We start from the raw sequence: 16,093 nt of genomic DNA, 5'->3' as shown, positions 1-16,093 counted from the left end.
CCCCGAGTGTTTAATATGAGAGTGGTACAAGACCCCAGTATTATTGGTGAACCCCTAGTGTTTAATATGAGAGTGGTACAAGACCCAAGTATCAATGGTAAAGCCCGACCGTGTTTCCTTAAACGAAAATAACCTGTTGGATTTTGAGATCTTTCGACCAATGAATATAAAGTTCTTTTTAATGTGAGAACTGGACCCCTTGGCCCCTGCGCATTTCCATTCCTCTCTGGTTGCCAGTGTTGCGTGCCACGAGGATGACAGCATATGCGATAGCCAGCTTAACGTTCACATTATGATCAGCGTGCTCCATGGTGCAGCGCTTCTGAAATGATGGAAGTTTTATTGTTGAATGTGATCCAAACAGACACGTGACAAATACAAATCGAGTACATGACAATTCGAATATGTCCTATTCGAATTAAGCCGACTGTCTGACATGCTTGCATTCCTCATTTCTGACACTGGTCCCTCTTCTCACGTCTCCTCGAGACTATAAATTCCAGTCGACGTTCGATGTAGGCGATTTGTCCATTTTTCACCGCGATTGCGAGAGTTCGCCCCGAGGGTGCACACCTGGTGACGTCACGCGCCCCGCAGCTCGCCCATTGCGCACTGACGTCACGCCGAGTCGGTGCCCTGTTCGGACATGGCGAGTCGCGGTCACTTCGCGCTCCGGCTCCAAATCCTGTGCCCATTACTGTGCACCACATTAGCTTTGAGTCGTGCAGGTTCGGGACACAGCCTCCACCCTCCGTACTTTAACCTGGCGACGAGCGCACAACGGGTCTGGTCGTCTGCCACGTGCGGAGAGGATGAGCGAGGAAAGGCTCGGGAAGACTTGTACTGCAAATTGGTCGCCGGTCCCGTTGCCGGAGACCCCGCCAGAACGATTCAGGTACGTGAGCGAATTTGTTTCCACGGGCTTGGTGTGTGCAGGTAACGGTTCGCTCACCTGTACTTGGAAACGCGTGAGTCCTCTTCCTCGAACTCGAGGTTCTTGGTTGTTATTGTACAAAGTTCGTTAATTTCCTCCGATTCACACGACTCGTCTCGTAAGTTTCCTTTACAAACAAAACCTCGAGATTAAATTTTTTTTTCCTAATTTTCGAACTTCCAGTCCATCCGAACCGGACTCGCTGCACAACCTCTTCTCTCCTTTTCACAAACGGTTTCGTTCCTGCTTCGAGTTCCTTCAAACAAACTTCGAAACAATTAAATGAACTTTTCCAGCTTGTGGACGGAATGTGGCTCTTTTTGAACAAGCTTGCTTTGTTTCACCCCCCCCCCACCCCTTGTCTAATCTCCGAGAAGATTTACCGTTTGGATTGATGTCGGTGAAAAATATAAGGAATTACAATCTCAATTATCCTCCGTGTGAACTCCTTCACAGCCCCTTTCTACACACTCCTCCTCACATTCCCACCATCTACTTCCTCTGACTCCTCACCACTCACGATGGCTTCTCTCTATTGCCTCTGACCCCTCTCTAATTTCCTCTGACCCCTTTCTGTTCCACCTCTGACCCCTTTCTGTTCCACCTCTGACCCCTATCTGTTCCACCTCTGACCTCTCTCTGTTTCCTCTCACCGCTCTCTATCCCCCATGACGCCTCTCTATTCCCTCTGATCCCTCTCTATTCCCTCTGACTCCTCTCTATTCTCTCTGATGCCTCTCGATTCCCTCTGATCCCTCTCTATTCCCTCTGATCCCTCTCGATTCCCTCTGATCCCTCTCTATTCCCTCTGATCCCTCTCTATTCCCTGTGATGCCTCTCTATTCCCTCTGACCCCTCTCTAATTTCCTCTGACCTCTTTCTGTTTCACCTCTGACCCCTATCTGTTCCATCTCTGACCCCTCTCTGTTCCATCTCTGACCCCTCTCTGTTGCCTCTCACCGCTCTCTATCCCCTATGACACCTCTCTATTCCCTCTGATCCCTCTCTATTCCCTGTGATGCCTCTCTATTCCCTCTGACTCCTCTCTTTTCCCTCTGACTCCTCTCTATTCCCTCTGACGCCTCTCTATTCCCTCTGACTCCTCTCTATTCCCTCTGACGCCTCTCTATTCCCTCTGACGCCTCTCTATTCCCTCTGAGCCCTCTCTATTCCCTCTGATCCCTCTCTATTCCCTCTGATCCCTCTCGATTCCCTCTGATCCCTCTCTATTCCCTCTGATCCCTCTCTATTCCCTCTGATCCCTCTCTATTCCCTCTGATCCCTCTCTATTCCCTCTGATCCCTCTCTATTCCCTCTGATCCCTCTCTATTCCCTCTGATCCCTCTCGATTCCCTCTGATCCCTCTCTATTCCCTCTGACGCCTCTCTATTTCCTCTGACTCCTCTCTATTCTCTCTGACGCCTCTCGATTCCCTCTGATCCCTCTCTATTCCCTCTGATCCCTCTCTATTCCCTCTGATCCCTCTCTATTCCCTCTGATCCCTCTCTATTCCCTCTGATCCCTCTCTATTCCCTCTGATCCCTCTCTATTCCCTCTGACTCCTCTCTATTCCCTCTGATCCCTCTCTATTCCCTCTGATCCCTCTCGATTCCCTCTGATCCCTCTCTATTCCCTCTGACTCCTCTCTTTTCCCTCTGACTCCTCTCTATTCTCTCTGACGCCTCTCTATTCCCTCTGATCCCTCTCTATTCCCTCTGATCCCTCTCTATTCCCTCTGATCCCTCTCTATTCCCTCTGATCCCTCTCTATTCCCTCTGATCCCTCTCTATTCCCTCTGATCCCTCTCTATTCCCTCTGATCCCTCTCTATTCCCTCTGATCCCTCTCGATTCCCTCTGATCCCTCTCGATTCCCTCTGATCCCTCTCGATTCCCTCTGACGCCTCTCTATTCCCTCTGCCCCCTCTCTATTCCCTCTGACGCCTCTCTTCCCTCTGATCCCTCTCGATTCCCTCTGATCCCTCTCGATTCCCTCTGATCCCTCTCGATTCCCTCTGATCCCTCTCGATTCCCTCTGACGCCTCTCTATTTCCTCAGACGCCTCTCTATTTCCTCAGACGCCTCTCTATTCCCTCTGATGCCTCTATTCCCTCAGACTCCTCTCCATTCCCTCTGACGCCTCTCTATTCCCTCTGACGCCTCTCTATTCCCTCTGACGCCTCTCTATTCCCTCTGACGCCTCTCTATTCCCTCTGACGCCTCTCTATTCCCTCTGACGCCTCTCTATTCCCTCTGACGCCTCTCTATTCCCTCTGACGCCTCTCTATTCCCTCTGACGCCTCTCTATTCCCTCTGACCCCTCTCTATTCCCTCTGATCCCTCTCTATTCCCTCTGATCCCTCTTTATTCCCTCTGATCCCTCTCTATTCCCTCTGATCCCTCTCTATTCCCTCTGATCCCTCTATATTCCCTTTGATGCCTCTCTATTCCCTCCGATCCCTCTCTATTCCTTCTGACTGCTCTCTATCCTCTCCTCGTCCTTTCCACCTCTTCCTCTCACTCTCCCCCCTCCTCCCCTCTCCACTTCCTCTCACTCTTCCCCTCCCCTCACTCCTCCCCTTCCCGCTCCCACCTCTTCCCCCCCCCCCCAGTTTGACATTGCTGTTTTGACAGCTTGCTGAAAACGCAGTATGATAATTTTGTGGTGAAATTATTGAATACATTTCAAGTTGAATCAGGAGTTGTACCATGTGACATCTTGTGCTCTGATAACACGATCTTATAATGGACGATCTCTTCTGGTTGGGATGGAATACAAGTTTCAGTTGTTGTCGAGAGAGTAAAATCAGACCAAAAAAAAACGATAAAAAAAAAAATCAAGCAGATGCTCTCACAAAGGATATCCTTCTTCCGACATGTCATGTCATTCTTCCTGCATGTCAAGTCATTCTTCCGACATGTCATTCTTCCTCCATGTCATAATCGACTTCTTCATACATGTTATTCTTCCTACACATCATGATCAAGTTCATCCAACATATCGTTCTTCCTCCATGTCATGACTTCTTCTTACATGTCAAGACTTATTCTTGCATGTCATTTCTTCTTTCATATCATGACTTCTTCTTACATGTCAAGACTTCTTACATGTCAAGACTTATTCTTGCATGTCATTTCTTCTTTCATATCATGACTTCTTCTTACATGCCAAGACTTCTTCTTACATGTCAAGACTTCTTCTTACGTGTCAAGACTTCTTCTTACATGTCAAGACTTCTTCTTACATGTCAAGACTTCTTACATGTCCAGACTTATTCTTGCATGTCATTTCTTCTTTCATATCATGACTTCTTCTTACATGTCAAGACTTCTTACATGTCAAGACTTATTCTTGCATGTCATTTCTTCTTTCATATCATGACTTCTTCTTTCATGCCAAGACTTCTTCTTACATGTCATGACTTCTTCTTACATGTCAAGACTTCTTCTTGCATGTCATGACTTCTTCTTACATGTCAAGACTTCTTCTTACATGTCATGACTTCTTCTTACATGCCAATAATTCTTCTTGCATGTCATGACTTCTTCTTGCATGTCAAGACTTCTTTGTACATGTCAAGACTTCTTACATGCCAAGACTTCTTCTTACATGCCATGACTTCTTCTTACATGTCAAGACTTGTTCTTACATGCCAAGATTTCTTCTTACATGCCAAGACTTCTTCTTACATGTCAAGACTTGTTCTTACATGCCAAGATTTCTTCTTACATGCCAAGACTTCTTCTTACATGCCAAGACTTCTTCTTACATGTCAAGACTTCTTCTTACATGCCATGACTTCTTCTTACATGCGAAGACTTCTTCTTACATGTCAAGACTTCTTCTTACATGCCATGACTTCTTCTTACATGCGAAGACTTCTTCTTACATGTCAAGACTTCTTCTTACATGCCAAGACTTCTTCTTACATGCCATGACTTCTTACATGCCATGACTTCTTACATGTCAAGACTTCTTCTTACATGTCATGACTTCTTCTTACATGTCAAGACTTCTTCTTGCATGTCATGACTTCTTCTTACATGTCATGACTTCTTCTTACATGTCAAGACTTCTTCTTACATGTCATGACTTCTTCTTACATGCCAATAATTCTTCTTGCATGTCATGACTTCTTCTTGCATGTCATGACTTCTTCTTGCATGTCCAGACTTCTTTGTACATGTCAAGACTTCTTACATGCCAAGATTTCTTCTTACATGCCAAGACTTCTTCTTACATGCCAAGACTTCTTCTTACATGCCAAGACTTCTTCTTACATGCCAAGACTTCTTCTTACATGTCAAGACTTCTTCTTACATGTCAAGACTTCTTCTTACATGCGAAGACTTCTTCTTACATGTCAAGACTTCTTCTTACATGCCAAGACTTCTTCTTACATGTCATGACTTCTTCTTACATGCCATGACTTCTTACATGTCAAGACTTCTTCTTACATGTCATGACTTCTTCTTACATGTCAAGACTTCCGAAATCTCATGGCTTCCTACATGTCATGGCTTCTTCACCTTCACATACTGTATACTGTACCTCTTCACATATACTGTACCTCTTCAGTGCAAACCTACACATACACTGTACCTCTTCAGTGTGTGCCTTCACATACACTGTACCTCTTCAGTGTGCACCTTCACATACACTGTACCTCTTCAGTGTGCACCTTCACATACACTGCACCTCTTCAGTGTGCACGTTCGCATACACTACACCTCTTCAGTGTGCACCTTCACATGCACTACACCTCTTCAGTGTGCACGTTCGCATACACTACACCTCTTCAGTGTGCACCTTCACATACACTGCACCTCTTCAGTTTGCACGTTCGCATACACTACATCTCTTCAGTGTGCACGTTCGCATACACTACACCTCTTCAGTGTGCACCTTCACATACACTACACCTCTTCAGTGTGCACGTTCGCATACACTACATCTCTTCAGTGTGCACTTTCACATACACTGCACCCCTTCAGTGTGTACCTTCACATACATTGTACCCCTTCAGTGTGTACCTTCACATACATTGTACCCCTTCAGTGTGTACCTTCACATACACTGTACCTCTTCAGTGTGTACCTTCACATACACTGTACCTCTGCAGTGTGTACCTTCACATACACTGTACCCCTTCAGTGTGTACCTTCACATACATTGTACCCCTTCAGTGTGCACCTTCACATACACTGTACCTCTTCAGTGTGTACCTTCACATACACTGTACCTCTGCAGTGTGTACCTTCACATACACTGTACCTCTTCAGTGTGCAACTTCACATACACTGTACCTCTTCAGTGTGTACCTTCACATACACTGTACCTCTTCAGTGTGTACCTTCACATACACTGTACCTCTTCAGTGTGTACCTTCACATACACTGTACCTCTTCAGTGTGTACCTTCACATACACTGTACCTCTTCAGTGTGTACCTTCACATACACTGTACCTCTTCAGTGTGCAACTTCACATACACTGTACCTCTTCAGTGTGCACCTTCACATACACTGTACCTCTTCAGTATGTACCTTCACATACATTGTACCTCTTCAGTGTGTACCTTCACATACACTGTACCTCTTCAGTGTGCACCTTCACATACACTGTACCTCTTCAGTGTGCACCTTCACATACACTGTACCTCTTCAGTGTGCAACTTCACATACACTGTACCTCTTCAGTGTGCACCTTCACATACACTGTACCTCTTCAGTGTGCACCTTCACATACACTGTACCTCTTCAGTGTGCACCTTCACATATACTGTACCTCTTCAGTGTGCACCTTCACATACACTGTACCTCTTCAGTGTGCACCTTCACATGTTAAGATGTCCCCAGTATTATTGGTGAACTGTACCTGTACCTCTTCAGTGTTCACATACATTCACATGTGCAACTTCACATACACTGTACCTCTTCAGTGTGCACCTTCACATACACTGTACCTCTTCAGTGTGCAACTTCACATACACTGTACCTCTTCAGTGTGCAACTTCACATACACTGTACCTCTTCAGTGTGCAACTTCACATACACTGTACCTCTTCAGTGTGCACCTTCACATACACTGTACCTCTTCAGTGTGCAGCTTCACATACACTGTACCTCTTCAGTGTGCAACTTCACATACACTGTACCTCTTCAGTGTGCACCTTCACATACACTGTACCTCTTCAGTGTGTGCCTTCACATACACTGTACCTCTTCAGTGTGCACCTTCACATACACTGTACCTCTTCAGTGTGCACCTTCACATACACTGCACCTCTTCAGTGTGCACCTTCACATGCACTACACCTCTTCAGTGTGCACGTTCGCATACACTACACCTCTTCAGTGTGCACCTTCACATACACTACATCTCTTCAGTGTGCACTTTCACATACACTGCACCCCTTCAGTGTGTACCTTCACATACATTGTACCCCTTCAGTGTGTACCTTCACATACATTGTACCCCTTCAGTGTGTACCTTCACATACACTGTACCTCTTCAGTGTGTACCTTCACATACACTGTACCTCTGCAGTGTGTACCTTCACATACACTGTACCCCTTCAGTGTGTACCTTCACATACATTGTACCCCTTCAGTGTGCACCTTCACATACACTGTACCTCTTCAGTGTGTACCTTCACATACACTGTACCTCTGCAGTGTGTACCTTCACATACACTGTACCTCTTCAGTGTGCAACTTCACATACACTGTACCTCTTCAGTGTGCACCTTCACATACACTGTACCTCTTCAGTGTGTACCTTCACATACACTGTACCTCTTCAGTGTGTACCTTCACATACACTGTACCTCTTCAGTGTGTACCTTCACATACACTGTACCTCTTCAGTGTGTACCTTCACATACACTGTACCTCTTCAGTGTGCAACTTCACATACACTGTACCTCTTCAGTGTGCACCTTCACATACACTGTACCTCTTCAGTATGTACCTTCACATACATTGTACCTCTTCAGTGTGTACCTTCACATACACTGTACCTCTTCAGTGTGCACCTTCACATACACTGTACCTCTTCAGTGTGCACCTTCACATACACTGTACCTCTTCAGTGTGCAACTTCACATACACTGTACCTCTTCAGTGTGCACCTTCACATACACTGTACCTCTTCAGTGTGCACCTTCACATACACTGTACCTCTTCAGTGTGCACCTTCACATATACTGTACCTCTTCAGTGTGCACCTTCACATACACTGTACCTCTTCAGTGTGCACCTTCACATGTTAAGATGTCCCCAGTATTATTGGTGAACTGTACCTGTACCTCTTCAGTGTTCACATACATTCACATGTGCAACTTCACATACACTGTACCTCTTCAGTGTGCACCTTCACATACACTGTACCTCTTCAGTGTGCAACTTCACATACACTGTACCTCTTCAGTGTGCAACTTCACATACACTGTACCTCTTCAGTGTGCAACTTCACATACACTGTACCTCTTCAGTGTGCACCTTCACATACACTGTACCTCTTCAGTGTGCAGCTTCACATACACTGTACCTCTTCAGTGTGCACCTTCACATACACTGTACCTCTTCAGTGTGCACCTTCACATATACTGTACCTCTTCAGTGTGCACCTTCACATACACTGTACCTCTTCAGTGTGCACCTTCACATATACTGTACCTCTTCAGTGTGCACCTTCACATACACTGTACCTCTTCAGTGTGCACCTTCACATACACTGTACCTCTTCAGTGTGTACCTTCACATACACTGTTCCTCTTCAGTGTGTACCATCACATACACTGTACCTCTTCAGTGTGTACCATCACATACACTGTACCTCTTCAGTGTGCACCTTCACATACACTGTACCTCTTCAGTGTGCACCTTCACATACACTGTACCTCTTCAGTGTGTACCTTCACATACACTGTACCTCTTCAGTGTGTACCTTCACATACACTGTTCCTCTTCAGTGTGTACCATCACATACACTGTACCTCTTCAGTGTGTACCATCACATACACTGTACCTCTTCAGTGTGCACCTTCACATACACTGTACCTCTTCAGTGTGCACCTTTACATACACTGTTCCTCTTCAGTGTGTACCTTCACATACACTGTACCTCTTCAGTGTGCACCTTCACATACACTGTACCTCTTCAGTGTGTACCATCACATACACTGTACCTCTTCAGTGTGTACCATCACATACACTGTACCTCTTCAAATTGTCTGTCACTCAGCAATGCATTCACCATCAGTTGTTTTTTTGTTCTCGTGACAGTCAATACAACAGATTTCACAGGCGTGGGGATGTCCGGTGTCAGCTTGTGAACTCTGCTTGAACTTGAGCGCAGTTGTCGAGTGAGGCTCGTCGTAGTACTTATTGAATACAAGGGAGGAATGCTGTTCACGCAGTTTGGTGTGAATCACACATTTTACGCTAGTTATGAAGTCACAGACTGTGTCCATGATTGGCCGGTCAAAGTTCCATTGTGAAGCAGAAGCGTGAACGACAACAACTGCTAGATTGGATGCAGTTCTGGCTGATACTTCATCCTGGAGGTTCTTCTGCAGTGTTGACTTGTTCTCGGCAATGCGCATGGGGCCGTGTTTTCAACATTGGTGGCGGATAGGCAGCTGGCTCACAGGCCAGCACATCGTTTAATTTTATCTCGCGACAGCTCACGAGAAGACCAATCACTCTGGCATATATGTCCTCTGGTTTGTATATGGGAAACTCGCCAACAGTGACGTGTTTCCTTTTCATGGCAAAAGTGGTTTCTAATTTAGAAACCTTCTTGTAGAATGGCTCGGGCCACTGAGCCTCGAAGTCCTTGAGCTGCTGTTTTCCGATGGTGATGCAATCATCATGATTGATCTCAGGCGGTGCAACTTGGCTGGTCACAATAATCACCAGGGCCTCTGGGTGGGTATCAGGGTCAAGAGCGTTGAGACTCATTTCAAGAACTTGACGCACTGTGCTACTGTCCTTTTCACCTGCTCGGATCCTTGCATGTGCTTCTTCTGCATGTGAAGTCTTGATTTTGTTGTGTTTCTCACTACAGAGGCTTTGGACATCCGCTGTAATCACTGTACAGGCATGCATACTCGATGCTGAAATATTGAGCATGGGATGACGGGTGCATGGTGATGCCAATGATACCTGATAGACCATGGCCATGACGCATCCATGTACATTCAATATACTTATCTGACCACGTGCCATTCCATATTCCTGGAATGTGGCACAAAGTTTGATCCCCCCTCATAAATGGTTTCACATCTTCTGTTGGCATGTGGCCCAGGGAACGGAAGTAGAACAGGCCATATCTCGCATAGTTGTGATGGCCTGCAGTGAAGAGATCTGGTAGCATGGCCTCCACTGCCTCAACATGTAGTGGCCAATCACCTTCATGTGAGGCCCTACAAAACATCATCATCATGACTGGTTTGATAAGAATATCGACTCGCATCCGTGTGGTCCTGCTTCTCTGGCCGAGATCCTCAAGAACAATGCCAAATCCAAAATACAATGCAGATCTTGTTGCAAAACGGGACGTAACGTCTTTTCTGCATCCAGGAAGATATGAGACACAAGTCGTTGGTTTGACAGTCCAACATGCCTCTTGACACAGCCTGGTGTTATAGCCATTGCACTCGGGACATGACTCTGTCAACGATACGTCATGGAGAAAGGCAAAATCTGCTTCATGAGCGGTTCCCACTGCCACAGTCTTTGCCACTACGAAAGCAAGTGAAAGTACGGACTTGAGCGAAGCTGCTTGAGGCATGGTTGGCTTTTTAGAGCCATTGCACTTCTCTGCAGGGACATCATATTCAATCGGTTGACTCATCTGAAGATTGGATACATGTCGTACTGTAGACCTTACAATCGTTTGATCTTTCTCAGACACTTGAACAAATATCATCGCAAGGCAATGACAAGATAACTTGCAATTTTGTGATGCAATCTCACCGTCGAAGTTGTCTGCCACTACTACCTGTTTGAGACCATTATGCTGAGACTGATCAGGACACAAGTTGCAGTCACTTCTGGAAACTGCAACTGCAGCTCAATACTTGAATCAACAGAGACCTCATCATTAAGAACAACATATATTGATTGTACTTGTGAAGTTATGATCGAGCAATGACTTGTGCATAACTCCCAAAGCTATGTGCAGATCAGTAGCCTGACAACACCAAACATGAGTGATGATATTACCAATCATGATAGCAGGAAAAGAATCCTGAAACCTCCTTGATACATTTGATAAGATATAGCTGAGGGTTTCGTGAACACGTTCCCCTGCTGTCTCCTGGTTTATTCGTTTGTAATAGGTTTCTTGGTTTCTTCGTGACTGTAAGGCACTCTTTCGTGATTTGTTTGGCAACTCCATGCATGCAAACATTCATATCGTCACACTCAGATCAAACGAGATGTAATGATCGCACAGTCTCAAAGCGTGACCATCGTTCTCCTGTTACATGTTGTACAGACCAACCGCAATACGTATTTTATCCCTCTCAATACTCGTGGCGTTGCCACGGCTCAACAAAGGCAAAGTTCTGCATCTCAGCATCAACCCTTGATCTCGGTGTAGATAATTTGAGAAAGTTAGTCCAGCATCCCCGATGACACCGGGCGTCCGCAACATGCAGGTCACTGATGGCACCTGTGATTCGCTTGCACACAGTTGCTGCTCATTCATCATTGCGCTGATTGCAAATATGTAATATGTACTGTTTGTACTTGGCACCATCCTCTTTTTCCTCTTTTGTGTCATGATTGCCAGTTTACACTGCTTGATCGGTGTTTTAGGATGTCATTGTAGTGTATATGCCTGGTGTTTGCTTCATGGTTAGGGTGGTGGGCTTGGGATCCCAGGATCCTGAGCTCAAATCCCCCTTGGCTGTTGAATTAATACCAGGTGGGGTTGACTCTGCCTGTCATCCTTCTGAGGTCGGCAAAATGAGTGCCAGCTTGCTGGTATTCCTGTGTCGGACTAGTGACCCATCCAGGATTGTGCCCAATAGCCAAGGAGACTGCTTAGGCAGCACCAACACTCTGTACAGAGTATGGTCCCAATGGATGGATGGATGAAAGTGTCCACTCTTTCACTTTTGGACAAAGACGATGCTCTCTAAAAATCGAATACATCACTTCTATGTAAACTCTTTGGTTCTACTTTATCAACATCTGCACGTCCAGAGTTTGTTTTGCGCAAATGAGCCAGATGATTAGTGACATTTCGTTTGTACACATATCCAGATACACAGTTGTGATGACATTGTACAGATGGCTCTCCAGTGGCTGATTCAGGCAGATCCTGCAGGTTTTATATTTAGATCATATTCCTACTTTAGGTTGCAGGAGATGATGGTCGCAATTAATTTCTTCTTCAACATGACGCACTTTTGATGAACCACATCCATTCAGTTGATTGACGAAGCATGCAGCTGCCATTACGTCAACATTCTGAAAAAGCAATTTATACCAAATTTAGAAGGAAGTTTGTTTTTAGGCACATAAATAAGTCTTGATGTACATAACCTCGAACCAATATGAAGAATAATTAATCAGCTGTAAAAAACATAGTGTGGACGACAATTTTGGGTTATGCAGAGTGAAGCACTACATGGGATCTTTAACATCCACCAACGAATGCTGGCAGGTTGGACACCTAGTTTAACATCCACTGGGAATGGCACACACATGCAATAACCAAGCTGCCTGTGAAACACCGGGATGACATTTTATAGCCATGTCAGGATTCCAACCCTGGCTAGACAGCCTGCCTCAAGGCGAGTGTGCACACCTCAAAGCCATCCCGTCAGCCTTCCTTTTGTTTTATTATTACCTCCACCACCATAGGTGGACGGAGATTTTGTATCCGAGTCCTGTGTCGGGTCGCAGTGCTTTGTTTTCTTTTTTCATACTCAATGGGATCATCAGGTCGTACGTGATCATTATTTCGTTTTCAATGATTGTTTTTGGTTCGTGTTTCCATGAGTTTTGTGGAACTGGGATGTTGAAATTTGTACAGATGTGCTGGTGGATTACTCTACATACCTTGTTGTACCTCTGTGTGTACAGCTGTTCTGACATGAGATTTTTACATCTCGATAGGACGTGGCTCGTGCTTTCATTGCAGAACCTACACTCGTTTGATTCGCTCAGTCCTGACATTTTTTTAAAAAACAATTTGTGTCGTGCCCTTAGTGTTGGGCATTTGTAATGATTTGTTCTCCGTCCCAATTGAGCTGACTTCTTCTTTGCCGTTCCAGTGATCCTTCTTTGTCGATTCCTCATCTGTCGAACACTATTTTAATATTTCCCTGCTCTTTTGTCTTTCTCCCAGTTGTTGGTGTATATCTGCTGGTACTTCATCTTGTATTTAAAAAATAATTCTTTTTTGCAATCGTTGGGGCTGCATTTGTTGCTGTTTCAGGTTTGTGCATGACATCTTCGATTCACACCTGTTTTTGGAAGTTTTTTTGTAAGGTGAGTGAGAGATACCTTTTCTGGCTCGTTGTGTTCATGCTTGTGTACAACTTGTATTTGGTAATCTGTTGAACTTTTCACATACTCTGCTAATCCTACAGTCGTCGCTCTGTGCGCTTGATTGAGTTCCATCAGGCCGCCACCTCCTCCTTTCCTCGGCAGGTTCATTCTCGGGTTGACTCGATTTTTGAAGAACATTTTATGGATAGTGAGGAGTTTCCTTGTTCTGATATCTCGTTTTCTGACTTGTGGCCAGTTTACTATTCCGCAGCTGTACTGGAACACTGGTACTGCTAGTTGGGTTTATGGCGTTGATTTTGTTTCATGGGAAGAGGGAGAGAGAGATAGGGAGAGAAAGGGAGAGATAATAGAGATATCGATAGATATATAGGTTCGTTTTTCGGATCAGCCTCGTACTATGCAGGTATTCTTTGGCAATTGTTTTATGCATTTTTTTTTTTAATGATGTATCTGGTGACCCTCTTCTACCTCCAAGGTATTTGTGAGACGCTTGATTGTTGCTCCTGTATTGTGATATCTCGGTGGGTATTTATGTTGTCCGAATGTGCACTTGGCACACTTAGCTCAGCCAAATTCCATTTGGATGACGTCAGTTGGGTTACCGTTTCACTGATTTCAGTTGTTCTGTCAATGTTTTGTTGTTTGGTGCAGAGAGTTTTAAATCATTCATGTAAAGTGTGTGTGTGTGTGTGTGTGTGTGTGTGTGTGTGTGTGTGTGTGTGTGTGTGTGTGTGTGTGTGTGTGTGTGTGTGTGTGTGTGTGTGTGTGTGTGTGTGTGTGTGTGTGTGTGTGTGTGTGTGTGTGTGTGTCACCTGTCCTGGCATAAGTCAAGATTGTCAAAGATATAACGGGGTTATGTTTCCCACTGTGCAATTCAAAATACCTCACCACACATCACCATAGAGACCTGCTTGTTTTAACTGAGGATAAGTACACGAGTTGCTGCGTTGTCATGATGTACACCAAGCATAATTCAAACATATAATGTACAAATTAATTTGGAATATTCGTGATAATACATTTTTATTAGGAATTGAAGTTGAAGATGTATGTTATAAAAAATTTTTTTTTGGAAAAAATTTCAAAACATATACCCTTAGGACATACACATGGGAGAGGTTGATGCAGCCTGGAAGTTTGGTATGATTTCACAAACGTTTGAGGGAGTAGTTCAGTGACAACACGTGACATGCAACACAGACACTGCACAGATGCCCAGTATACTGTCGGACCCCACTATTTTCAGATTTGCTGTTCGTGGACCCTGCATGTTGGCAGTTTATAAAATACAACCTGCTTTGACATTCGTGGCCCTGTGCTTCGCATATTTGCAGTTTTTCACCTTTCTGCGATTATTCGTGGGCGTTTTGGTTTTTAAAAATTTTATTTTGTGTGCGTATTCATGGTTTTTGGTGGGCTTTTTCGGGGTTTTTCACAGGATTTTTTATTTTCCCTCATGATTCACGAACCACCGGGAACCAATGTCCCCTTTTTTTCCATTGAAACAATGCCCCACTATTTGGGGATTCGCTATTCGCGGCATTTTCCTGGAACGTATCTCCCTGTGAGCAGCGTGGGCCGATAGTATATAGATTTAATCTCAGAGTGAGTGGGGTAAGGTGTTCTATGAACTCTCTCGTGAAATCATATTTTCAGTATCAGAATAATCAACTTATTCTCACTTTTTTTTGCTTGGAATGGCTTTTGCTTGTTGAGGGTGTTAAGGGTCTTTAGGCGTTAAATGGTCGAAAGTGTCTTTCATATCTTTTGGGTCTCATGGGATCTTGAGGGTCAAATGTGTCTTGGGGGGGTCTTCAGGGATTAAAGAGTACAAATAGTCTTGTAGGTCTTTAGGGTTTGAGGGTCTAATTGGGATTTGAGGGTCTAAGGGGATCTAATAAGGTCTGAAGGGTTTAAAGTTAAAGCTTGAAGGAGCCTAAAATGTCTCAGGCCTGAGGGTCTAAATGACAAAGATCTGCAAAGGGTCTGAATGTCTGAAGGGTCTGAAGTCACAGGTTTGTAAAGGTTTAAAGAATCTATGGGATCTAAATGGTCTGCAGGTCTCAAAGGGTTGCTTCAATTGTACTTGATTAATTCTGCACTGCACACGAACAGTTGGATAACAACATGGCACCCATCATTAAGTTCGCCAAACTCTGATATTAATGGGTACTGTACCCCTCCCCCTCCCCCTCCCCCCCCCCACACACACACACACACACACACACACACACACACACACACACACACACACACACACACACACACACACACACACACACACACACACACACACACACACACACACACACACACACACGTTCTGGGGCAATGGTACCACACTCATCCTCTGCTCTGGGGTTTCAGGATTGTGATGTGTCCCCCTTCCTCCCTCATGGGTTCCAGGGTGGCGACACTGTGCCCATGAAAATTATGGTGGATAGTGAGACCAAAGATTGCACCAACTGGGCCTCTTCCAGTGGCTGCCCATATCAGTGGATTGGATAGTTTGATTGTCGATTGTTGAGGAGAAAAAGTGTGAGAGCATGTGCCTTACCTGCACCGAAAGTCATGTTTCAAGTCGCTGACCAGTGGCTGATGTTGTCCAGGTTCGACGAAAGGGAGTCA

At 44.9% G+C, this 16,093-nt stretch overlaps 1 protein-coding gene across 1 annotated transcript in view; it reads left to right on the top strand.

Annotated features, from left to right (window-relative positions):
• The first annotated feature begins 601 nt into the window (after positions 1 to 601).
• Positions 602 to 16,093, top strand: part of LAMA5 (laminin subunit alpha 5) — a 406,222-nt gene continuing 390,730 nt past the window's right edge. Inside the window, exon 1 of the mRNA XM_085862975.1 lies at positions 602 to 895. Within this exon, the coding sequence (XP_085719101.1) occupies positions 647 to 895 (249 nt within the window). The 5' untranslated portion in view covers positions 602 to 646. The remainder of the gene's footprint in view (positions 896 to 16,093) is intronic.

The sequence above is a fragment of the Eptatretus burgeri genome, chromosome 17 (assembly GCF_056783735.1).
Source record: "Eptatretus burgeri isolate ZD-2024b chromosome 17, Ebu_testis_v1, whole genome shotgun sequence".
NCBI lineage: Eukaryota > Metazoa > Chordata > Myxini > Myxiniformes > Myxinidae > Eptatretus > Eptatretus burgeri.
This window is presented reverse-complemented; position numbering and strand designations above follow the sequence as displayed.